Genomic DNA, 27127 nt, shown 5'->3' with positions numbered 1-27127 from the left:
GGGTGAGCACATGAGAATTGGGAGTGAAGGGTGGGAAGAGAACATGGGGAATTGGGAGTGAGGGGGGTGAGCACATGGAGGATTAGGAGTGGGGGGGTGAGCACATGGAGAATTGGAAGGGGAGGGTGGAAAGAGCACATGGAGAATTGGGAGTGAAGGGTGGGAAGAGCTCATGGAGAATTGGGAGTGGGGGTGGGGAGAGCAAATGGTTAATTGGGAGATGGGAGTGGGGATTGCACACAATGAATTGAGAGTGGGGGAGAGTGATGATGAAGTGGGGGTGAGGAGAGCACGGACATGACATAATGAATTGGGGCAGAGGGTGCATGTGATATAATGAATCGGGGGAGCAGAAACTACAGAGTAGGGGGCGTTGATGATGCAGGAGCATGACTGGTAATAAATTGAGGAAAAGAGTCCAGGTTATAATTAATTTATATATTTATTAGGTGGGGAAGTGGCTATTTACAGTTAGTGGGGGCACAGGGGTGGATTACAAATTATATTTGGAATGGTGGGCTGCATAATGACTAATTATATATTAATGGTTAGATCACGTTTGTATTCAGCTGTGTAATGTAAAATTTGGGGAATGTGCTCTAGATAACTGTGTGTTATTTTATGCAGAGACGAGTCCTGGCTGGAAGAAGTGATGGCGGTCTGTGCTGGATGAAGGAGAAAAACCAAGATGAAGGAGTTCAACTAGAGACGTCACTGGTGAGTCAGTGTATTACATATACACTGACACTATACACTGTATACTATGTACAGAGCTCCTGTGTATAATGTCACTGGTGATCACTGCATTACCTGTACACTTACATTATACACTGTACACCAGGGTTCCCCAACTCCAGTCCTCAAGGCCCACCAACAGGTCATGTTTTCAGGATTTCCTTAGTATTGCACAGGTGATAATTACATCACCTGCACAGGCAATAATTACATCACCTGTGCAATACTAAGGAAATCCTGAAAACATGACCTGTTGGTGGGCCTTGAGGACTGGAGTTGGGGAACCCTGCTGTACACCATGTACAGAGCTCCCGTGTATAATGGCACTTATGGTAATATTAGTATTGGTTTTTTTTTATTAATGATCAGTATTGTAGTATTTGGTTACTATGTGGTGGTAATATGTGGTCCAGTCATGATGTGGCGGTATTTGTCCCTTGTATGTGGTATTATTCGGTGACAATGTGGTGGTAATATGTGGTCTGGTCATGGTGTGGCAGTTTTTTCCCTTCTATGTGGTATTATTTGGTCACTATGTGGTAGTAATATGTGGTCTGGTCATGGTGTGGTGGTATTTGATCCTTGTATGTGGTATTATTGTTCATCTTAAAAATGTATAGGACACATTCCCTTAAAGAAAAATAAAGAAAAATATACCTAAAACATGTATTGGATATGTTAAGAAATGTTTAATAGGTTAGGGTAGAGTAGGACCCTGCCACAAGAGTCTACCTTATTGTGGTGGCGGCTTTAAAAATCTTTTGGCCAAAACAAAAGCTGCTGGCCGTGTGTGTGATCTGGTGTTCGATGGGAACTGGTAATGTGTGATTGGTGAGGACGTAGTGCCGAAGTGGAGTTTTTCCAAGAGTGGGCGGTGGGACTGTAAAAGGTTTTAGGGATGGAGGCAGAGCTGTGGTGGAGCCTGGGCGGAGTCCCAAGGGGGCCCAAAAATTTTGCTAGTATGGGGCCATGAAATTTCTGGTGGCAGCCCTGCTGGGCATCATTGCGTTTCAGCTCCTTCCAAAGATTTTCTATTCTGTTCAGGTCTGGAGACTAGTTAGGCCAATCCAGGATCTTGAAATACTTCTTACGGAGCCACTCCTTAGTTTCCCTGGCTGTGTGTTTCAGGTTATTGTAATGCTGGAAGACCCAGCCACGACCCATCTTCAATGCTCTTACCGAGGGAAAGAGGTTGTTGGCCAAAATCTCACAATACATGACCCCATCCATCTTCCATTCAATATGGTGCAGTCGTTCTGTCCCCTTTGCAGAAAAGCACCCCCAAAGTATGATGTTTCCCCCACCATGCTTCACAGTTGATGATCTTGGATGGTGTTCTTGGGGTTGTACTCATCCTTCTTCTTTCTCCAAACACGGCGAGTGGAGTTGATACCAAAAAGTTCTATTTTGGTCTGATCTGACCACATGACCTTCTCGCATGCCTCCTCTGGATCATCCAGATGGTCATTGGTGAACTTCAAACGGGCCTGGACATGTGCTGACGTGAGCAGGGGGACCTTGTGTGTCCTGCAGGATTTTAATCCATGATGGCGTAGTGTGTTACTAGCGGTAATGTTTGGACTGTGGTCCCAGCTCTCTTCAGGTCATTGACCAGGTCCTCCCGTGTAGTTCTGGGCTGATTCCTGACCTTTCTCAGAATCATCCTTACCCCACAAGGCGAGATCTAGCATGGAGCCCCAAACCGAGGAAAATTGACAGTCATGTTGTGTTTCTTCCATTTTCTAATAATTGTGCCAACAGTTGTTGCCTTCTCACCAAGCTGCTTGTCAATTGTCCTGTAGCCCATCCTAGCCTTGTGCAGATCAACAATTTTGTCCCGGGTGTCCTTAGACAGTTCTTTGGTCTTGGCCATGGTGGAGAGGTTGGAGTGTAATTGAGTGTGTGGACAGGTGTCTTTTATACAGGTAACGAGTTCAAACAGGTGCAGTTAATACAGGTAATGAGTGCAGAGTAGGAGGGCTTCTTAAAGAAAAACTAACAGATTTGTGAGAGCCAAAATTCTTGCTGGTTGGTAGGTGATCAAATACTTATTTCATGCAATAAAATGCAATTTAATTATGTAATAATAATACAATGTGATTTTCTGTTTTCTCTTTTTAGATTCTGTCTCTCACAGGGCTGCCACTAGGAATTTCGGGGCCCCATACTGATAAAATTTTGAGGCCCCCTTGAGACTCAGCCCAGGCTCCACCCCAACTCCACAGCCAGAAATAGCCCCCTCACAGGGCCATAAACAGCCCCCAGTCCTCATACACTGCCCGCTGTTTCCTTGGCCTCCTCACTGACACAGACACTGACACACAAGACACTGACACACAAGACACTGACACACAAGACACTGACACACAAGACACTGACACACAGGACACTGACACACAGGACACTGACACACAAGACACTGACACACAGGACACTGACACACAGGACACTGACACTCACACTGACACTCACACTGACACTCACAGACACACTGACACTGACACTCACACTGACACTCACACTGACACTCACACTGACACACACACACACTGACACACACACACACTGACACACACACACACTGACACAGACACTGACGCACACACAGTCTGCCTACCTGCTGCCGCCACCTAAGTCTGCCTGCCTGTGCCGGTTCCCAATGCACATGTGGCACGCTGCTGCTCTGCTCCAAAATGAAAGTGAGCGCGCAGCTTGTCACATGACCGGCGTCAGGACCATGATGCACCCGGCGGTGGTGTATAGCACTCAATTCCGGCTGCCGGGTGCATTAAGGTCTCAACTGTTGCCCCTGACTCCCTGAGGCCCGGTGAGTAGAGACAAAGAGAGGGGGGGGGGCGGGAGCACGGGGCCTACGGGTCTGGGCTGGCCGGGCTCCCCCTAGTTCATTCTGTTCACCAGGCCCCATACAGTAGTAAGGGCTGTAATGCCCTGATGGCAGCCTTGAGTGTACCTACAATACAAATTACAGACCTCTCCATTCTTTGTAGGTGGAAAAACTTGCAAAATTGGCAGTGTATCAAATATTTATTTTCCCCACTGTGTGTATATATATATGGACCATTTTTCATCAACAGGCATCAGTATGTCATCCATATTTCTGGTTCTTACATCCGTATGGCATCCATTGTTTTATACATCACATTATCAATTTAAAATATAACTGGCCAGATGCAATTTTTTATGTTAATAATTGCAATGTATCTGTACAAAGCACATGTCATATGCATGGTATCCATTTGGTATCTATTTGGTATCTTTTAATGCACCCATTGAGTTAATGGACGAGTCTGATCCGAAAATAACAGATCAGAGTAGTGTGTGCTGCAATTTTTTTTATACGTGGACCATCGGTCTGTGGGTAAAAACGTTCATGTGAACGGCATTGTTGTCTTGCATCTGTCCGTGTGCTGTACGTCTGCTGTCTGTGCTGTATAAGGATATAATACGCTCGTCTGAATGAGATAGAAAAAAGCAGAGAGGTTGATAGGAGCTAAAGGGGCACAAGATGTTCATTGATGTTTTTGGGCTCCTTTATATGCCAGGTCAACAATTCTTTGGAGCAGGAGTCTGTGGTATACCTATAGGGGGGTCCACATAAGACATCAGTAGGTGGGTGCCCTGGTATAGACGTAGTGTTGGGGCTTAATTGCCTAATGCTTTGCTTCCTGCATTCCTGAAGAAGAGCTTGTACTGGTACCAACAGGATTTGACGATTTTACCTGAATTTTGCTGTATTTATTTTTTTCTTAGATTTATACAGTGGTGTTAAAATAGTGGCAAGTAGTGAGTATCTGGGGGGATTTTTATCTCCAGCTGGGGATGTTCTTTGAACTGAGGATTTCTAGAAACTACTTCAAAGTTCCCAGCATGTTCTCCTTCAGCAGGGGAGATCTGGAACTGTGACATGAGATACTGGAAATCCATTAATTACCAGATAAGGGATCCTGGACCAGATCTCTTATCTGCCTTGTCTGCTGGCGGAGCAGCATTGCTCCCACATATCAGCCATGGTCTGCAGATTATAGGAGGTTTTAGCATATGGCTTTCAGGTTTTAGCAGTCTGCTTTGTGTACACCATAATCTCTTCTAGATACGGTTTTGCAACTTTAGGGTTAAACAGCAATTTTGCGATTTAAGATTACAATGTTCTGCTGCAACTAATGATTGTGGTCGCATCGCAACACATCAGCTCGCAGAAATACAAACTTTCTGCATTCATTTTCAGTTGTTGCGATTTTAGCAATTAGAAATTATCGAATCTTTAACATTTCAAGTTTGCCATCTTCGGTGATTTTTTCTCACAATCTTACTAATAAATTTTCCGCAAACTGATTTGAAAAGATGTGTGCAACACTCTGAGGTCCTCTAGGACTGTATCCAACCCGTCTTCAAGCTCTTTAATGCAAACACAGTCTCGGTAATATCAAAGTGACTTCCACATACTGTATACAGATGCAGGTAAAGGGATATTAATGGTTCTTCCCTGCCGTTTTGTCACACATATACTATCTGTGTAAAGCGCTTGTAGCATCGGCGTCTCTGCCCCCTGCCAGGCAGAAACACCGTCCCCCTTACCGCCGAGCTCCCCACCCGGCATCTTCCGGCTCTCCTGCTGCTGCCTGTGCACGCAGCTTCTCGGGCGCTGTGCTTAGGGCGCGCGCGCGCTCCCCCCCTCTTAAAGGGGCTGCGCGCGCCGTCCTAAGGAGTCCCCGGCCAATGGCCGGAGGACTTCTCATTAAAAAGGCACCTCCTCCAAAATGGAGGTGCCCGTGCAAGGTTGTTGCTTTGTGTGCTAACTTAGCTTCAGCCCTCAGATCCCGCTTTCAGTCTGACAACCAGTCCAGTCCGCCAGTCTGAATTCCAGTCCAGCCCGAGAGTCTGATTACCAGTCCTGTCCGCCAGTCTGTCTATGGGCTTAACGAGCCTGCCTACCTGGAGGCGCCTGCCTGTAACCTGTCCTGCCTGCCAGCCTGCCTACCTGGAGGCCCCTGCCTGAAACCTGTCCTACCTGCCAGCCTGCCTACCTGGAGGCGCCAGCCTGTTACCTGTCGTGCCAGCCAGCCTGCTTACCTGGAAGCACCTGCCAGCAACCCGTCAGCCTGCCTGCTGTGCTCTTCTGCTGTACCGGTCAGTCCCTGCCTTCTGACCCGTGGGAGTCACCCGCTCTCATACAAGGTCGGTCCCAGAGTGGCACCTGGTCCCCCTGCTCGGTCTCTCCCTGGTTCATGGAGTCGACTGAGCCGCCGTGCGACCTTGGTCAGTCCGAGTTGATACCTAGTTACGCCCCTCTGGCCCCTCCTTGCACCGCAGCACAGAGGTTCCACCACCCGGATCCGTAACAGTGCTATGGAATAAATGGCGCTATAATAATAAATAATAATAATAATATATGTACAGTATTTTGAGTTATTTTGGCTTTTACTTCCTATTTCTATTGCTAAGCCTATCATGTCCTCTCACTAAACAGATTCACCCCCAAATGGTTGCAGCGCTGAATTCCCTGCCTTCAGCTTTTATATAGGCTGTGCTATACTATAGGATTTCATAGCTGCAAGGGATTATGGGAAAGCCCACCCAGCCTATCCCCCAGTCATGTGAACCTTCTCTGGCTGATGCAATCTTCTACAATGGGCATTTTTGTCAATTCACAAATTCGGCGAATTTACCAAAATTCTACACAAATTCTATTTACATTAAATGAATTTGCTCATCCCTAATTGTGATCTTATATAAACCTCAAAAGGGTTTTGAGAGATTTTCTGAAATTTGCCAGAGTAATAAAATAAACAGAACTCCCATTTTAGATCTTCTCCTGCGATCCCCGCCAGTCCTGCCCCCCGTCACGTACATCACATGCCAATCACTGACCTCCGCAGTCTTGTGTCGCTCATGCTCATATCATAAGAAGACCCCAGTAATGTAGATGACACTTGGTAAGTGTAGGCCCAGGTAGAGATTTTGCATTTTGGCCCAGAAACTAGATCATGATCGTATTGCAGTAAAAATCCTTTAATCCACCATCAGTGGCACAGAATGAGTGCAGGATAATCAAATATTAATATATTCAATAGTGATAGAAAAGTGAAAAGAACCTCTAGGAATAAAGACAATAACTCAACTTACTATACAAATGAAACGTGTCAATGAAAATATAGAAATTATATAGATTTATTCATTTACATACTATATAAAATATATGTCAGCATTGGAAACGGTGTCACGTGGTATAATTGGTAATTAATTGGCGATCCCATGCAATACTTTTGCACTAGGTCCCCATAGGTGGACTTTTTCTCCTTTGTTCTTACCTCTAGAACCAAACCTATATGGCTATATATCCAATGCCTAGCTATGGGAGGGGAGGACTGAATGCTTATAAGCCTTCCAGTACGGCTACAACCAATACACTCAACCTAAACCAGTCCAACCTTATCTTACTTGCCAAAAATCCCGATATTGCTGGACACTTTGGGGACATTCCCACAGGTGAGGCTTAAATGTTCAGTTCAGAGAAGAGCTACCAGGATGGTGAGCGGACTGCAAACTATGTCCGACGAGGAACGGTTAAAGGATCTGGGAATGTTTAGCTTACAAAAAAGAAGACAAAGAGGAGACTTAATAGCTGTCTACAAATATCTGAAGGGATGTCACACTGTAGAGCGATCATCCTTATTCTCATTTGCACATGGAAACACTAGAAGCAATGGAATGAGACTGAAAGGGAGAAGATACAGATTAGATATTAGAAAAAACTTTTTGTCAGTGAGGGTGATCAATGAGTGGAACAGGCTGCCACGAGAGGTGGTGAGTTCTCCTTCAATGGAAGTCTTCAAACAGAGGCTGGATAGACATCTGGACCAGATGACCCTGGAGGTCCCTTCCAACCCTAACATTCTATGCTTCTATGCTTTAACTTCCAGCATGATGTCCATCATATGTACCCAAACGTTGTAATTTGGTATCAATCAAGAAATGTATCCAAATTTTTGTAAATTCACACAACTGCTATGCTCGCTCTTCTGTCTTTTTCTAAACTGCCCGAATCTTCATTTCTACATGCCTGAATGAGTAGTTATGCCCTTTTGCAGAAAACCAGTTGATGCCATCCCCATAAGAAGTGTGTGCTCCTAGGTGGTATAATCCATTGAGGTTTGCCCCGTGACAGTTGCTATACCACCAGCCTCCTTTATAGAGTAGGGAACAACTGCCCTCGTAAAGGTCGTTGTCCTCATCTTTAGTACTAAACTTGATGTTGCTTAGACCTCCGATAGAATCTCCTGCAAATTGACAGAGACGGACATGTCAAATATTAGAACAGCTTGTCATTTACTAAACAATCATTTTTATACAAGCAGTGACCTACATAGAAGTGTGAAGACTCCATAGCAAAGGTCAAAATGTCCCACCTGACCTAAGGGCAGAAGGACTTCTACTTTGCTTAGCCCATCACACCTTCAGGACTATTCTCAACCATCCAGTTTATTGATTTTACAATTTCTTTGTAAAGTTCAGTTTTATATGGAGTTAAACCAACTTTCATGAAGGACATTTTGGCCACAATGCTTCTCACCTGCAGTTCCTTCCTTAAAGGCTCCAATTAATAACTCATATTTCTTAGATTCATCCAAAACTTTGAAGCTCGCATACTTGGCAAACACCTTTTTACCTTCAAAATCTTGTAGATCAACACGTAATTCCCATGTTCCTTTATAGAGAAAGATACTTTAGAAACTGGAAGTTAAAAATACAAAGAAATGAAGAACTTGTTCAAAAACCTAACCCATTCAGAAAACGTAGAGGAACTCATAAAATCCTTTGTCTTGGAGTGAACCATTCTAGGCAACGTTAACTGGAGCAGAGATCTGGTGTCTTCATAAGGATAGGTCTCTATACTCAGGTCAGCCCATCTGTTCCTTGTCTTATGACCAGAATTCGCCAGAAAGGTTTAGACCACAGGAGGTGTAGAAGGTGATAGCTTTTGGTGCAACAGCTAAATTATATGTATGGAATGCTTAGGTCTTCATAGTCATTAGGTATGTGAACTAGAAGAGGTGGCGAGGGATCTTCAGAATAGTGAGTTGGTTTTCAAATAAGTCCATCTTTGGGTGGATGTAGATCACCAAGACTCTTCTCTAACTTTTTTTCTCAAAGTTTTTTCTTAGAAGCAGGGACAGATGATAGAGAACTGCTTTCAAATGAACAAGCACCAGGTCAAGTAGTCCATGACAAACCACTATCAACCACTTATGGACCCTTTAACCTAGGATACACTGTAAAAGTCATGCAATAGGCAGAGAAGTCAATAAGGAGATGATCCACAGGTTTCTCGTTACCTGTCGAGGTTATTTGATGAATATTTTCATTCCCAAGCCAAAATTCATTCAGCCGACTTCCAAACCCTTTCTTATAAGCATCCCAAGTACGGAAGAAGTCCACAGACCCATCCCAACGTCTTTGTATGACCTAAAGCAAGAAAAAAGTACAGATTATTGGGCCACGACTACTGTTTGCGGACATGTTATAGATCATAATAGATCTGGTCTAGGAAATATAGTCTACAATAAGGCTATAATTGTTTTAGAAGCTATAAAGGGTCATGGCCTCCCAAAAATTCTCCTACAGGAGAACTACAAAGGTGTCAATTCAGTGGCGTAACTTCAAGCTCTTGGACCCCAATGCAAAACTGTTGTCTTCTTATAGGGCAGTGGGCTCTTTTGGTCCCCTTAGACATAAGGACCCATGTTTAACTGAATCCTTAATACCCCAATTAAAGGAAAGGATACAATTGCAATGGATCTGGATTTTCCAGAAAAATCTTCTGAACGTGACTTCCATTGACGTTGTAAATACTTACAATCCATCCTCCTTCATCTGTGTCCATATCACACAGGACCTTCAGAGGCTGGCTGCCATCTGGGTATATGGTGTACCAGTCACTGAACACTGTCCCCTGATTCTGTAATTCTTTGCAGCTGCTGGAAGCTACGAGACATATATAAAAATACAACTTAATTCAAAGGTATTTAGTAAAACAATCTTCAAACACCCCTTTAGGGCATTTTGAGTTCTGCAAGTGCTAAAGTTAATTATGAATCATCATCTATTAGTCTAAATAGAGAACAGTTATAAAGAGCAGTCGGGAGGATCCTCTGTGACCGTGCATGAGTTTTCTGGTACATGTGTAATACTTAATTTCCCCTGCGGGGGTGCTGCAGGGGAACTGCACACTTTCTGAAATCCTTTTTAATCCTATGAAACATTCGAAGACTATATTTTAGAATGTTTTTTGTTCTTATTGAAGTAATTTGATTAATTGGTTAATTTGCTTAAGATGCGGACTAACATTTTGGAAACTACAGACTTTGGACTGATGAAAGTGGAGTAGAAGTTCAGTTCTCGCTTAGACATCTAACTTACTGTATACTGGCTCAGCAACACCACTTTCTCCTTTCTCTCCTATAAGAAAAATATATATCAGGATAGTTGTCACTCCATCCCCCACAGCGCCCAGTTGGCAGAGCATAAATATAATTTTCCTAAACTTGGTGTAGACTAGTCTAGAAGATTGATAATACCCCATGTAAAGACTACAACATTGACCAAAAGTTAGATATTTACTGAAATAGCAAAGACTTTTATTATATTTCTATGTGCCACCCTTCCTCCTATTGTGATTGTGTCCATGATGTAGCCTTTAAGAGCAGCCATATTAGCAGCTATGGGGTAATCATCATTTTGTCACAGAGTCACACTGGCTTCATAGAAATACTGTTTCTCTGCTCTTTTTTCTTCTTCTTTCCTGGTGGCTCATTCTGCTAGAGCTCATGTACCCAACAGAGCCATATGCTGAGGCTGTATGGAGGCCCAAGGAGTACCTGAGGACTATTTCAGAACTGTAGACCGTCTTTGTGAACAACGTATAACAGATCCAAACTGCATGATAAGTTCTGACTGATGGAAATCAGTATCTAATGTCTAAATTTTTTTGGTGTTGGAAGCTGAGATATGAGGAGATGTAGTGGAGTCCTCATAATAAAGAGCTGCCTCAGCTATCCAAGGACCACACCAAACAGCTACTCCTATCTCAGATTCCTACAAAAATGTCACATAATGTGGAACAAAGTGGTCTGTTACTTAGGTAAAACCCCATTACAAAGATTTAGGATCCATGGTGAGAAGTCCTTGAAAGTTACCAAAACAGGACAGATTCTTTGAATTCCACATTACTTTACTCCATTATCACACTGTTGGTATTACATACACTGCTCAAAAAAAATCAAGGGAACACTCAAATAACACATCCTAGATCTGAATGAATGAAATATTCTCATTGAATACTTTGTTCTGTACAAAGTTGAATGTGCTGACAACAAAATCACACAAAAATCATCAATGGAAATCAAATTTATTAACCAATGGAGGGCTGGATTTGGAGTCACCCCCAAAATTAAAGGGGAAAAACACACTACAGGCTGATCCAACTTTGATGTAATGTCCTTAAAACAAGTCAAAATGAGTCTCAGTATTGTGTGTGGCCTCCATGTGCCTGTATGACCTCCCTACAACGCCTGGGCATGCTCCTGATGAGGTTGCGGATGGTCTCCTGTGGGATCTCCTCCCAGACCTGGACTAAAGCATCCGCCAACTCCTAGAAAGTCTGTGGTGGTTGGTGGATGGAGCGAGACATGATGTCCCAGATGTGCTCAATCGGATTCAGGTCTGGGGAACGGGCGGGCCAGTCCATAGCTTCAATGCCTTCATCTTGCAGGAACTGCTGACACACTCCAGCCACATGAGGTCTGGCATTGTCCTGCACTAGGAGGAACCCAGGGCCAACCGCACCAGCATATGGTCTCACAAGGGGTCTGAGGATCTCATCTCGGTACCTAATGGCAGTCAGGCTACCTCTGGCGAGCACATGGAGGGCTGTGCGGCCCTCCAAAGAAATGCCAACCCACACCATTACTGACCCACTGCCAAACCGGTCATGCTGAAGGACGTTGCAGGCAGCAGATCGCTCTCCACGGCGTCTCCAGACTCTGTCACGTCTGTCACATGTGCTCAGTGTGAACCTGCTTTCATCTGTGATGAGCACAGGGCTCCAGTGGCGACTTTGCCAATCCTGGTGTTCTGTGGCAAATGCCAAGCGTCCTGCACGGTGTTGGGCTGTGAGCACAACCCCCATCTGTGGACGTCGGGCCCTCATACCACCCCCATGGAGTCGGTTTCTAACCGTTTGTGCAGACACATGCACATTTGTGGCCTGCTGGAGGACATCTCCTGTTCCTCTATGCACAAAGGCGGAGGTAGCGGTCCTGCTGCTGGGTTGTTGCCCTCCTACGGCCCTCTCCACGTCTCCTGGTGTACTGGCCTGTCTTCTGGTAGCGCCTCCAGCCTGTGGACACTACGCTGACAGACACCGCAAACCTTCTTGCCACAGCTCGCATTGATGTGCCATCCTGGATGAGCTGCACTACCTGAGCAACTTCTGTGGGTTGTAGAGTCCGTCTCATGCTACCACGAGTGTGAAAACACAACCAACATTCAAAAGTGGCCAAAACATCAGCCAGAAAGCATTGGTACTGAGATGTGGTCTGTGGTCCCCACCTGCAGAACCACTCCTTTATTGAGGGTGTCTTGATAATTGCCAATAATTTCCATCTATTGTCTATTCCATTTGCACAACAGCTTGTGAAATTGATTGTCAATCAGTGTTGCTTCCTAAGTTGACAGTTTGCTTTCACAGAAGTTTGATTTACTTGGAGTTATATTCTGTTGTTTAAGTGTTCCCTTTATTTTTTTGAGCAGTGTATATCATAAGTTCTTTACTAACCCTTTTGGCCTGGAGGTCCAACCTTCCCTGCTCCGCCTGCAGATCCCTTTTGTCCTGGAGAAAAATAGCAAAATATTAATGTATCCTGATGTACGTAGAGAACAAGGACTTCTTTTAGGTTCTGCTAGACAACCTGCTGATTGCTGGAGGTGCAACTGCCAGGACCCTCACCGCTCCCAAGAAAAGGGCTCTGAATGCCCCATTAGAATGTAATGGTGGTCCCGCATGTGCACCAGAGCACTATTCTTCTCTATGGGACTGGACAGAGATAGCCAAGCGCTGTACTCTGCTGTCTTGGTCAGTCCTATAAACAATGAATGAAGCGGTGGCATGCATGCGCAGTCACTGCTCCATTCTAACAGGACATTTCAGAGCTCTATTCTCAGGACTTTGGTCCCAGTGTTCGGATTCCCATGGATCAACAAGTTATGACCTATCCTATGAAAGTAAAATTTGCCAAATTTGGAATAACCCTTCAATCCCAATAGAACCCACAATGGCTACCGCTATGATACATATGTTCATTTCTTCTAAATGTAGTTGAATGCTTTAATTGATTTGTGATCAAATAAATGGCAATATTTTATGAATACTTACTGGTGGCTACAATATAGGGTCTACCAGTGGCGGACATAGACAGAAGAGGGCTCCTGTGCAAGAACAGTATATGAGCCCCTCTTTATGTCAGTGACAAAAGTTGCTCACTTCTTCGGAGGTGGAAGTGCCCCCCCCCCCTCTACGGCTGCTTAGGTTTCACCAATGGTGTGTCCTCCCCTTGGACCTACCCTACCATAAACGGTCATAGATATTCGCTTTGTACTAACCTTTCTCTCCTGGTGCCCCAACATCTCCTTTTTGACCTGGAAGTCCAGGATGACCAGGGCAGCCTCGAAGAATTGACAATTTATCCGAATCCCCAATCCCTAAAATTTTCACTTCTGTCGGTGAAAAAAAACATGTTACATAAATGTATAATGTAAAACTAAACAATGCTTACATGTAACAGTCATGGAAATAAATATAAAACGAAGACCACTCATCCATGCAAGTCAACGGCCAGGAACCACCCAACTGTATGAAGCCGTATGGCTATGTCCGAGAAGGATGACGGGTGGAAAACCATATGTAGAAGGTACAATAATCGGTCTAAAATACGTAATAGATGGTGACATCAGCTCAGTCGCCGATTTTGGAGTGATTCCTTAGTTTTGATTCACACCCATATTATTATAGGTCATGGTTCATTAACCAGTTCATGGCCAAGCCATTCCTGACCAGGACATGTTCAGGTTTCTCTTTCATGCAGTTTTAAAAGCTTTACATTTTTTTTTGTTCAAATATTTTTTGCTTTTTTTTTTTAATTATGTTGGGCCTAATCATTTTGTTATTTTCATATTCCTTTTATATTCCTGCTGATATCAGCGGAAAATAAAAGGAATATGACCATATATATATATATATATATATATATATATATATATATATATACAGTACAGACCAAAAGTTTGGACACACCTTCTCATTTAAAGATTTTTCTGTATTTTCATGACTATGAAAATTGTACATTCACACTGAAGGCATCAAAACTATGAATTAACACATGTGGAATTATATACTTAACAAAAAAGTGTGAAACAACTGAAAATATGTCTTATATTCTAGGTTCTTCAAAGTAGCCACCTTTTGCTTTGATGACTGCTTTGCACACTCTTGGCATTCTCTTGATGAGCTTCAAGAGGTAGTCACCAGAAATGGTCTTCCAACAATCTTGAAGGAGTTCCCAGAGATGCTTAGCACTTGTTGGCCCTTTTGCCTTCACTCTGCGGTCCAACTCACCCCAAACCATCTCGATTGGGTTCAGGTCTGGTGACTGTGGAGGCCAGGTCATCTGGCGTAGCACCCCATCACTCTCCTTCTTGGTCAAATAGCCCTTACACAGCCTGGAGGTGTGTTTGGGGTCATTGTCCTGTTGAAAAATAAATGATGGTCCAACTAAACCCAAACCGGATGAAATAGCATGCAGCTGCAAGATGCTGTGATAGCCATGCTGGTTCAGTATGCCTTCAATTTTGAATAAATCCCCAACAGTGTCACCAGCAAAGCACCCCCACACCATCACACCTCCTCCTCCATGCTTCACGGTGGGAACCAGGCATGTAGAGTCCATCCGTTCACCTTTTCTGCGTCGCACAAAGACACGGTGGTTGGAACCAAAGATCTCAAATTTGGACTCATCAGACCAAAGCATAGATTTCCACTGCTCTAATGTCCATTCCTTCTGTTCTTTAGCCCAAACAAGTCTCTTCTGCTTGTTGCCTGTCCTTAGCAGTGGTTTCCTAGCAGCTATTTTACCATGAAGGCCTGCTGCACAAAGTCTCCTCTTAACAGTTGTTGTAGAGATGTGTCTGCTGCTAGAACTCTGTGTGGCATTGACCTGGTCTCTAATCTGAGCTGCTGTTAACCTGCGATTTCTGAGACTGGTGACTCGGATAAACTTATCCTCAGAAGCAGAGGTGACTCTTGGTCTTCCTTTCCTGGGGCGGTCCTCATGTGAGCCAGTTTCTTTGTAGCGCTTGATGGTTTTTGCAACTGCACTTGGGGACACTTTCAAAGTTTGCCCAATTTTTCACACTGACTGACCTTCATTTCTTAAAGTAATGATGGCCACTCGTTTTTCTTTACTTAGCTGCTTTTTTCTTGCCATAATACAAATTCTAACAGTCTATTCAGTAGGACTATCAGCTGTGTATCCACCTGACTTCTGCACAACACAACTGATGGTCCCAACCCCATTTATAAGGCAAGAAATCCCACTTATTAAACCTGACAGGGCACACCTGTGAAGTGAAAACCATTTCCGGTGACTACCTCTTGAAGCTCATCAAGAGAATGCCAAGAGTGTGCAAAGCAGTCATCAAAGCAAAAGGTGGCTACTTTGAAGAACCTAGAATATAAGACATATTTTCAGTTGTTTCACAATTTTTTGCTAAGTATATAATTCCACATGTGTTAATTCATAGTTTTGACGCCTTCAGTGTGAATGTACTATTTTCATAGTTATGAAAATACGGAAAAATCTTTAAATGAGAAGGTGTGTCCAAACTTTTGGTCTGTACTGTAATTAATATATATATATATATATATATATATATATATATTTTATGACCACAAGGACCACTAAAATACACTTTTAAGTTTTGTGCCTTTTCCATAACTATTTGTATATATCAGACATTATGTTGTTTTTTGTCAATGGGGTGGGGCTTTTAACAGCGATTCGGACAGGCAGCAGCTTTTTTTTTTCCTGTTTTTTTTTTATTAATTCATACCATAATTTCACACATTGTGCCTCCACAAGATCAATTGGGGGGGTGTAAATTTCTAGAGGAGCTATTTGTCCCACTTAAAGAGCAAATTCAGCCTCCTGTCTGCACAGCAGAGCTGATCTTGGTCTTGATTGGGAAGACAGACATGGTATTAACCAACTCTGCCTTCTCTATGGCTCTCTGCTCCTGCGCAATGTTGTGAAGCTACTCTACTACGCAGTGACATTTTTGGATGTCACTGCAGAGTAATATGTGCACCACTCAGACTTTAAAACTCTGTGGGCGGTCCACAAGTAGTTAATTGGAGCCCAAAATTACTGTATAAACTAAGCACACAGCCTTGTGGGGGGTGTAGCCACTGTAAAAATTGCACCTTTAGTGCTCTAATCGCTCCCTCTGTTCTGCAGAAATTGAAGTTTAATGAAATATGCTAATTAGTGTGCTTTTCACAACAATATTATGTCTAAGGGCTTGCTCACACGAGCGTAAAACACGGCTGAGCATTTTAGCACTCGGACCACTGTTATTCTATGGAGCAGCTCAGATCTGCGATTATTTTCACATGCCGATTTGGATCGCACTCACGCATACAAGTCTATGGGTGTATGCGAAACATAAGACTGCAATCGGATGTCATCCGAGTTCAGTGCGTTACCGCGGACGACAGCAATGGAGGAGATGGAGAAGTTACTTTTCTCATGATTATGCAAAAATTGCTGTAAAATTATTTGGGAAATGGTGATTTTATTGCAATGATTTTCACAAAACTCTATGGTGTTTTTTTTTTGCCGTGATTTAACATGTAAACACATCTTAAAGAGTAATGATGAACACAGCCTAAGAAATAATGATGAACACAGCCTAAAGAGCAATGATGAGCACAGCCTAAAGAACACTGATGAACACAGCCTAAAGAACAATGATGAAAACAGCTTAAGGAATAATGATGAACACAGCCTAAGGAGTAATGATGAACACAGCTTAAGGAATAATGATGAACACAGCCTAAGGAGGAATGATGAACACAGCCTAAGGAGGAATGATGAGCACAGCCTAAAGAGTAATGATGAACACAGCCTAAGGAGTAATGATGAACACAACCTAAGGAGTAATGATGAACACAGCCTAAAGAACAATGATGAACACAGCCTAAGGAGTAATGATGAACACAGCCTAAGGAGTAATGATGAACATAGCCTAAGGAGTAATGATGAACCCAGCCTAAAGAACAATGATGAACCCAGCCTAAAGAACAATGATGAACACAGCTTAAGGAATAATGATGAACACAGCCTAAGGAGTAATGATGAACACAGCCTAAAGAGTAATGATGAACACAGCTTAAGGAATAATGATGAACACAGCCTAAAGAACAATGGTGAACACAGCCTAAGGAGTAATGATGAACACAGCCTAAGGAGTAATGATGAACACAGCCTAAGGAGTAATTATGAACATAGCCTAAAGAGTAATGATGAACACAGCCTAAGGAGTAATGATGAACACAACCTAAGGAGTAATGATGAACATAGCCTAAGGAGTAATGGTGAACACAGCCTAAAGAACAATGATGAACACATCCTAAGGAGTAATGATGAACACAGCCTAAGGAGTAATGATAAACTGCTTGTTATCATTTACTGTCAGCTAAAAATAAATATAGTAGTACTCACCAGGACACGTCTGATCACTCCTACAGATACCAGAAACCATTCCAAGCAAAAGTAGTACTGACATACACATGGCGAACTCAAGAAGTGTACATCTGTCTTCTGGACCGCACATGTACTTTCTAAATAAATTTGTAGCCCTGAATGTTTATACATATACCTCGTGAGCTGTACTGGACCTGTTAAATATTTCCCTAGAGACTGGATGGGCCTTAATTATTTACTTAGCAAATTAACTCATTCTCTCCAATGGTTGGGTGTTCTAGCAGAATTGGTCGATAATTTACAGCAATCGGCAGGGTAAATCCAGACAAAAACATCTTGTGATCGCATTGGTGGAGGCTGTAGTCTCTAAATTCTGCTGAATGGTGGTGACTATCCCATAATTTAGGAAATTCCACCAGTGTCATTTTCTAAAAAGTTTCCATGACATGTCTGGAGATATCTATTAGCTGTATGTCCGCTACTGTGATTACCTATTGTAGTGGATTAATCTTCCTTCTCGCCTTACGAAGGCCGATCTAGGTCCTTGGTCTTCTGCTGCTTGAAGTACCTGCCCAGGCTTTTGGGCTGCTTTCTATTGTCTCCTTTGGTGGCGTTTTTAGTTTTATCTAGTTTTGTACTCTTGATCGGTCGCGGGCTGTCAGCACCACCCTTACATTAAAGTTGTCCATGTACATTAGGCAACTATTAGGGTGACCGCTATCTCTCCAGAATAGTGGAGGAGGTAATAGTAGGGATCTATGACATTCACTGTCTGTTATGGGGATGTTATAAGGACCCTGCAGTCTCTCATCAATACATACAGTACAGACCAAAAGTTTGGACACACCTTCTCATTTTAAAGATTTTTCTGTATTTTCATGACTATAAAAATTGTACATTCACACTGAAGGCATCAGAACTATGAATTAACACATGTGGAATTATATACTTAACAAAAAAGTGTGAAACAACTGAAAATATGTCTTATATTCTAGGTTCTTCAAAGTAGCCACCTTTTGCTTTGATGACTGCTTTGCACACTCTTGGCATTCTCTTGATGAGCTTCAAGAGGTAGTCACCGGAAATGGTCTTCCAACAATCTTGAAGGAGTTCCCAGAGATGCTTAGCACTTGTTGGCCCTTTTGCCTTCACTCTGCGGTCCAGCTCAACCTAAGCCATCTCGATTGGGTTCAGGTATGGTGACTGTGGAGGCCAGGTCATCTGGCGTAGCACCCCATCACTCTCCCTCTGGGTCAAATAGCCCTTACATAGCCTGGAGGTGTGTTTGGGGTCATTGTCCTGTTGAAAAATAAATGATGGTCCAACTAAACGCAAACCGGATGGAATAGCATGCCGCTGCAAGATGCTGTGGTAGCCATGCTGGTTCAGTATGCCTTCAATTTTGAATAAATCCCCAACAGTGTCACCAGCAAAGCACCTCCACACCATCACACCTCCTCCTCCATGCTTCACGGTGGGAACCAGGCATGTAGAGTCCATCCGTTCACCTTTTCTGCGTCGCACAAAGACACAGTGGTTGGAACCAAAGATCTCAAATTTGGACTCATCAGACCAAAGCACAGATTTCCACTGGTCTAATGTCCATTCCTTGTGTTCTTTAGCCAAAACAAGTCTCTTCTGCTTGTTGCCTGTCCTTAGCAGTGGTTTCCTAGCAGCTATTTTACCATGAAGGCCTGCTGCACAAAGTCTCCTCTTAACAGTTGTTAAAGAGATGTGTCTGCTGCTAGAACTCTGTGTGGCATTGACCTGGTCTCTAATCTGAGCTGCTGTTAACCTGCGATTTCTGAGACTGGTGACTCGGATAAACTTATCCTCAGAAGCAGAGGTGACTCTTGGTCTTCCTTTCCTGGGGCGGTCCTCATGTGAGCCAGTTTCTTTGTAGCGCTTGATGGTTTTTGCAACTGCACTTGGGGACACATTCAAAGGTGTCCCAATTTTTCGCACTGACTGACCTTCATTTCTTAAAGTAATGATGGCCACTCGTTTTTCTTTACTTAGAATTTGTATAATGGCAAGAAAACAGCAGCTAACAGTCTATTCAGTAGGACTATCAGCTGTGTATCCACCTGACTTCTGCACAACACAACTGATGGTCCCAACCCCATTTATAAGGCAAGAAATCCCACTTATTAAACCTGACAGGGCACACCTGTGAAGTGAAAACCATTTCCGGTGACTACCTCTTGAAGCTCATCAAGAGAATGCCAAGAGTGTGCAAAGCAGTCATCAAAGCAAAAGGTGGCTACTTTGAAGAACCTAGAATATAAGACATATTTTCAGTTGTTTCACACTTTTTTGTTAAGTATATAATTCCACATGTGTTAATTCATAGTTTTGATGCCTTCAGTGTGAATGTACAATTTTCAAAGTCATGAAAATACAGAAAAATCTTTAAATGAGAAGGTGTGTACTGTACTGTACTGTATACTGTACTGTATAAAATGTGTGCCATGTTCTATCACGTATTGTATTATAACCCCTGGCAAAAATAATGAAACCACCACACTTCAAGGATGGTAACAGTTTTTTTTTTTCTTTACTAAATACACACATCACATGATATGGCACAAAACAATGTGCGTTTAATACATGAACATTTGGGTTTCGTGAAGAATATGTCAAGCAAAGTAAAATATAAATAATGATGTTTTTCAGATCAAGTAGAGGAAAAAATGGCCGGAGTGTGATCCATCAAAACATCGGATCGCACTTGAACCAATGTTGTTCTACGGGGCCGTGCACATGTCAGATTCCCTGGCCCGGTCGGGGGAAAGAATAATCGCTGGATGCCCGAGTTAGATCTGATATTTGGATAACACTCGGCTATGCAAGTTTGTGGGTCGGTGGAAATCATTGGACTGCACTCAGATGACATAAGAGTGCAGTCTTATTTTCATGGACTGACCAACTGAAGAAAATGGAGAATTTTGTTTTCTCCATCTTCTCGTCATCCGAGAGAATCAGATCACACTCTGATTAGAGCTTGATCACAATGTGATTTGTATAATTAACCCGATTCTCTCGGATGTGAGAAAATACAGTGATGTGACCCCAGCCTAATAATTAGCAATATTCTGCATCAGCTTTGCAAAAAAAAAGGGGGAGAATGGGAAGGGGGAGGGGGATTCTTAATTGGGGAAACCATCCTGGTATTTAGTATCTTTATACACCATTAATTATCAAAACTTAGTGTGATCAGTGCCTCTTATATCAGATAATAATCGGCATATACTCCGTATATAGCATTACAGTATATCATATCATTAACCATGCTAGAATAAAAGCTCAGATCAGAAATAAAAAATAGCCTCTTATCTTTCCATATAAATCACTCAGGGGGAGACACTAAGAGAGCGGCTCAGGAGGGGGTCAAGATGGGAGTCTATTCAGCGAGTCTAGACAGCATAAAATAATTCCAAGGTATCAGTTTTAGTGGCTTCAATGCGATCATTAATCATTAGAAAAAAAAAATTGGATAATATAAAGATAAAGACAGAGTTGATGTTTTCCACTGAGCAGCTTTTGATTGTTTTTTTGGGACATTTTTGGCATGTTTATTTTATTTTTTTAAAAAGTATTCATCATATGGGTTATGGTACAGTTTTATAGCTTGGGTCGTTATGGATGTGGCGATAACAAATGTGCACTTTTTTTGTTTAGTTTATATATAAAACAGCATTTTTAGCGGCAAAATATGCTTATTTATTAATTTATTTTTTTACAACTTTGTTTCCCCCAATTGGCCACATACAGTAATATTGTCTTACAATTAGCACCATATAGTAATTCTGGCAAACATCTTGTAGTAATGTGCCCATCCTGGTCCCCATCTTGTAGTAATGTGCCCCATCCTGGTCCTCATCTTGTAGTAATGTGCCCATGCCGGACCCCATCTTGTAGTAATGGCCCATCCTGGTCCCCATCTTGTAGTAATGTGCCCATGCCGGTCCCCATCTTGTAGTAATGGCTCATCCGGGTCCCCATCTTGTAGTAATGCCCATCCTGGTCCCTATTTTGTAGTAATGTGCCCATGCCGGTCCCCATCTTGTAGTAATGGCTCATCCTGGTCCCCATCTTGTAGTAATGCCCATCCTGGTCCTCATCTTGTAGTAATGTGCCCATCCTGGTCCTCATCTTGTAGTAATGTGCCCATCCTGGTCCTCATCTTGTAGTACTGTGCCCATGCCGGACCCCATCTTGTAGTAATGGCCCATCCTGGTCCCCATCTTGTAGTAATGTGCCCATGCCGGTCCCCATCTTGTAGTAATGGCTCATCCTGGTCCCCATCTTGTAGTAATGCCCATCCTGGTCCCTATTTTGTAGTAATGTGCCCATGCCGGTCCCCATATTGTAGTAATGGCTCATCCTGGTCCCCATCTTGTAGTAATGCCCATCCTGGTCCTCATCTTGTAGTAATGTGCCCATCCTGGTCCTCATCTTGTAGTAATATGCCCATCCTGGTCCTCATCTTGTAGTAATGTCCCCATGCCGGTCCCCATCTTGTAGCAATGGCTCATCCTGGTCCCCATCTTGTAGTAATATGCCCATCCTGGTCCCCATCTTGTAGTAATGTGCCCATCCTGGTCCTCATCTTGTAGTAATGTGCCCATCCTGGTCCGCATCTTGTAGTAATGCCCCATCCTGGTCCCTATCTTGTAGTAATGTCCCATCCTGGTCCCCATCTTGTAGTAATGCCCATCCTGGTCCCCATCTTGCAGTAATGCCCATCCTGGTCCCCATCTTGTAGTAATGCCCATCCTGGTCCTCATCTTGTAGTAATGTGCCCATCCTGGTCCTCATCTTGTAGTAATGTGCCCATGCTGGTCCCCATCTTGTAGTAATGGCTCATCCTGGTCCCCATCTTGTAGTAATGTCCCATCCTGGTCTGCATCTTGTAGTAATGCCCATCCTGGTCCCCATCTTGTAGTAATGCCCATCCTGGTCCTCATCTTGTAGTAATATGCCCCATCCTGGTCCTCATCTTGTAGTAATGTGCCCATGCCGGTCCCCATCTTGTAGTAATGGCCCATCCTGGTCCCCATCTTGTAGTAATGTGCCCATGCCGGTCCCCATCTTGTAGTAATGGCTCATCCTGGTCCCCATCTTGTAGTAATGTCCCCATCCTAGTCCTCATCGTGTAGTAATGTGCCCATCCTGGTCCTCATCTTGTAGTAATGTCCCCATCCTGGTCCTCCTCTTGTAGTAATGTCCCCATCCTGGTCCTCCTCTTGTAGTAATGTCCCCATCCTGGTCCTCCTCTTGTAGTAATGTCCCTATCCTGGTCCGCATCTTGTAGTAATGCCCATCCTGGTTCTCATCTTGTAGTAATGTCCCCATCCTGATCCTCATTTTGTAGTAATGTCCCCCATCCTGGTCCTTATCTTGTAGTAATGTCCCATCCTGGTCCCCATCTTGTAGTAATGTCCCATCCTGGTCTGCATCTTGTAGTAATGCCCATCCTGGTCCCCATCTTGTAGTAATGCCCATCCTGGTCCTCATCTTGTAGTAATATGCCCCATCCTGGTCCTCATCTTGTAGTAATGTGCCCATGCCGGTCCCCATCTTGTAGTAATGGCCCATCCTGGTCCCCATCTTGTAGTAATGTGCCCATGCCGGTCCCCATCTTGTAGTAATGGCTCATCCTGGTCCCCATCTTGTAGTAATGTCCCCATCCTAGTCCTCATCGTGTAGTAATGTGCCCATCCTGGTCCTCATCTTGTAGTAATGTCCCCATCCTGGTCCTCCTCTTGTAGTAATGTCCCCATCCTGGTCCTCCTCTTGTAGTAATGTCCCCATCCTGGTCCTCCTCTTGTAGTAATGTCCCTATCCTGGTCCGCATCTTGTAGTAATGCCCATCCTGGTTCTCATCTTGTAGTAATGTCCCCATCCTGATCCTCATTTTGTAGTAATGTCCCCCATCCTGGTCCTTATCTTGTAGTAATGTCCCATCCTGGTCCCCATCTTGTAGTAATGCCCATCCTGGTCCCCATATTGTAGTAATGCCCATCCTGGTCCCCATCTTGTAGTAATGTGCCCATCCTGGTCCTCATCTTGTAGTAATGTGCCCATGCTGGTCCCCATCTTGTAGTAATGGCTCATCCTGGTCCCCATCTTGTAGTAATGTCCCATCCTGGTCTGCATCTTGTAGTAATGCCCATCCTGGTCCCCATCTTGTAGTAATGCCCATCCTGGTCCTCATCTTGTAGTAATATGCCCCATCCTGGTCCTCATCTTGTAGTAATGTGCCCATGCCGGTCCCCATCTTGTAGTAATGGCCCATCCTGGTCCCCATCTTGTAGTAATATGCCCATGTCGGTCCCCATCTTGTAGTAATGGCTCATCCTGGTCCCCATCTTGTAGTAATGTCCCCATCCTGGACCTCATCGTGTAGTAATGTGCCCATCCTGGTCCTCATCTTGTAGTAATGTCCCCATCCTGGTCCTCCTCTTGTAGTAATGTCCCCATCCTGGTCCTCCTCTTGTAGTAATGTCCCCATCCTGGTCCTCATCTTGTAGTAATGCCCCATCCTGGTCCTCATCTTGTAGTAATGTGCCTATCCTGGTCCTCATCTTGTAGTAATGTGCCCGTCCTGGTCCCCATCTTGTAGTAATGTCCCCATCCTGGTCCTCCTCTTGTAGTAATGTCCCCATCCTGGTCCGCATCTTGTAGTAATGCCCCATCCTGGTCCTCATCTTGTAGTAATGTGTCCATCCTGGTCCCCATCTTGTAGTAATGTGCCCATCCTGGTCCTCATCTTGTAGTAATGTGCCCGTCCTGGTGCTCATCTTGTAGTAATGAGTCCATCCTGGTCCCCATCTTGTAGTAATGTGCCCATCCTGGTCCTCATCTTGTAGTAATGCCCCATCCTGGTCCTCATCTTGTAGTAATGCCCCATCCTGGTCCTCATCTTGTAGTAATGTGCCCATCCTGGTCCTCATCTTGTAGTAATGTGCCCATCCTGGTCCTCATCTTGTAGTAATGTCCCCATCCTGGTCCTCATCTTGTAGTAATGTCCTCATCCTGGTCCTCATCTTGTAGTAATGTCCCCATCCTGGTCCGCATCTTGTAGTAATGTCCCATTCTGGTCTCTATCTTGTAGTAATGTCCCATCCTGGTCCTCATCTTGTAGTAATGCCAATCCTGGTCCCCATCTTGTAGTAATGCCCATCCTGGTCCCCATCTTGTAGTAATGCCCATCCTGGTCCCACACTTGTAGTAATGCCCATCCTGGTCCTCATCTTGTAGTAATGCCCCATCCTGGTCCTCATCGTTCATTAAGAAGTTTCTGAATCATTTCTGGAGTTAGAATACGCCCTTAGTCATAGAGATATCACCAGAGTCTCATCAGAATATATTTAAAACCATTGCAAACCAATCAGAGCGCCGGCCAATCAGAGTCCAGCAGCTGACTTTGGCATGCCGGCGCATGGCAGTAACGTCATAACACCCTGATGTCAGCTATTGGCCTTTGATTGGCGGGGGGCGGCTGGCATTGGTATTGCTGTGCAGAGAGCTTATCCAAGGACGCACATTCAAGTGAAATAAAGCGCTGACGTCAGCGGTCCCTGGACCAGACTGCGATCGTCAAGGGGTCTACAGTTCCTGCGGGCCGTATGAAGAAGCCTCAGGGGCAGCATGCGGCCCGCAGGCTGCGTGTTTGAGACCCCTAGTCCAGGGACGGACACTGACAGCTTGGGGCCCCTGTGCAAGAATTGTGTCTGGACCCCCACCTTTTATGGCGACAAAGCTACAGATTTCTAGTATATATTTCCTCTGTATGAAAGGCGGCTCATCTGACGAACTTGCATCATTTACAAGATTTAAAAGGCTGAAGGTCAGATATTATGCCTCTTGATCCAGTTCAATTGAAGTCTTGGATACAGTTTCAGGATCCATTTCCATCTTCTTCACCAATGAAGCCACATATAAATATATATATATATATATATATATATATATATATATATATATATATATATATATATGTATACATATCTTACATAGTCTCCTTTATTGTGTATATTGTCGTCCCTTATTCCACAGTGCCCTCTCTTGTTATATACAGCACCGTCCCTTACATATTGGATTATCTATAGCGCCCTGATCTTTATTACATACCGTCTTCTCTTGTTAGATATATAATGCAATGACAGCTGATGGAGCATGGGAAAGCTTCTTTCCTGATGGAGGAGCTGATGGACTGGTCTTCTGATCAGATGCTGCCCCATCAGCCATCATTTTATATCTAACAAGAGAGGACTATGTAATAAAGAGAGGGTGCTGTGACTGACACAAATAACAAGAATACTCTATGTAAGGGACAGCACTGTACATAACAGCAGAGGAAGCTATATAATAAGAGACGGCACCATATATAACTAGAGAGGATGGTACATAATAAAGGAGGGTGTTATACATAAATAAAAGAGGAAACTATGTAACTAAGGACTGCGGTATACATAATAAGTAAGTACATGATATACTAAGGGAATATGTTATACATAATAAGGCTACATTCCTGTATCCGTGTGCAGTGTCGGCGTGCTGCCCGCTTTTACAGACGCATTGAGCATGTCCTATTCTGATCCTCAAAATTGGATCAGAACAGGACACTCTTTGACCCTCACGGATCTCATTCTCAGATCCATGATTTTCATGGATGTGTGAATGGACCTAGAAAATTCTACGAGTCTGTGTGCCGTCCGATAAAAAAATCTGGCAGCACACGGACATTTCACACAAATGTGAGAATGCAGCCTCAGGGATATTACAGATAACATTATCACTACAAGTCACACAGTGCAGATACAGAATAATATTTACTTCCAGGCACTTACCACTGACGTCTCATCTGATTAGAGTCGATTTCAGCTGGTTCTTCTCCATCTGGTCAGACCTTCATGTCAACATCTCCCAGCCACGACTTGTCTTGTCACGATGATCACCACAGCCCTAAAAATAACAAGGTCACATATATTGTAAACATACATGTGTCTTCCCAACACTGCACCTCTGACCACAGATATGTACCCCACCATTAATATACTAATATCCACGCACCAATCAAAATATATCCATCATTGTCCTCTCCCCCACCTCCATCATTGTCCTCTCCCTCACCTCCATCATTGTCCTCTCCCCCACCTCCATCAATGTCATCTCCTCCACCTCCATCATTGTCCTCTCCCCCACCCCCATCATTGTTCTCTAGCCCACCTCCATCAATGTCATCTCCCCCACCTCCATCATTGTTCTTCCCCCTCCATCATTGTCCTCTCCCCATCTCCATCATTGTCCTCTCCCCCACCTCCATCAATGTCTTCTCCTCCACCTCCATCATTGTCCTCTCACCCATCCCCATCATTGTTCACCCCCACCTCCATCATTGTCATCTCCCCCCACCTCCATCATTGTCCTTTCTCCCACATCCATCATTGTCATCTCCCCCACCTCCATCATTATCTCCCCCACCTCCATCATTGCTCTCCCCACCTCCATCATTGTCATCACTCCCACCTCCATCGTTGCTCTCCCCC

General features: G+C 43.9%; 1 protein-coding gene across 1 annotated transcript; it reads right to left on the bottom strand.

Annotated features, from left to right (window-relative positions):
* Positions 1-7783: 7783 nt before the first annotated feature.
* LOC141153103 (ficolin-2-like) lies at positions 7784-17760 on the bottom strand. Its single transcript, XM_073637784.1, has 8 exons — positions 17589-17760; positions 13414-13527; positions 12590-12643; positions 10174-10212; positions 9611-9738; positions 9090-9219; positions 8327-8461; positions 7784-8033 (listed from the first exon to the last, which is right to left on the bottom strand). The coding sequence occupies exons 1-8, from the start codon at positions 17698-17700 to the stop codon at positions 7786-7788; spliced, it is 960 nt and encodes a 319-aa protein (XP_073493885.1). The 5' UTR covers positions 17701-17760; the 3' UTR covers positions 7784-7785.
* Positions 17761-27127: the final 9367 nt, after the last annotated feature.

This window comes from Phyllobates terribilis, unplaced genomic scaffold, assembly GCF_046119375.1.
Source record: "Phyllobates terribilis strain yellow unplaced genomic scaffold, ASM4611937v1 Scaffold_7__3_contigs__length_470593459, whole genome shotgun sequence".
NCBI lineage: Eukaryota > Metazoa > Chordata > Amphibia > Anura > Dendrobatidae > Phyllobates > Phyllobates terribilis.
Note: the sequence above shows the minus strand (reverse complement) of the source record. Positions and strands in the feature narration are given on the sequence as shown.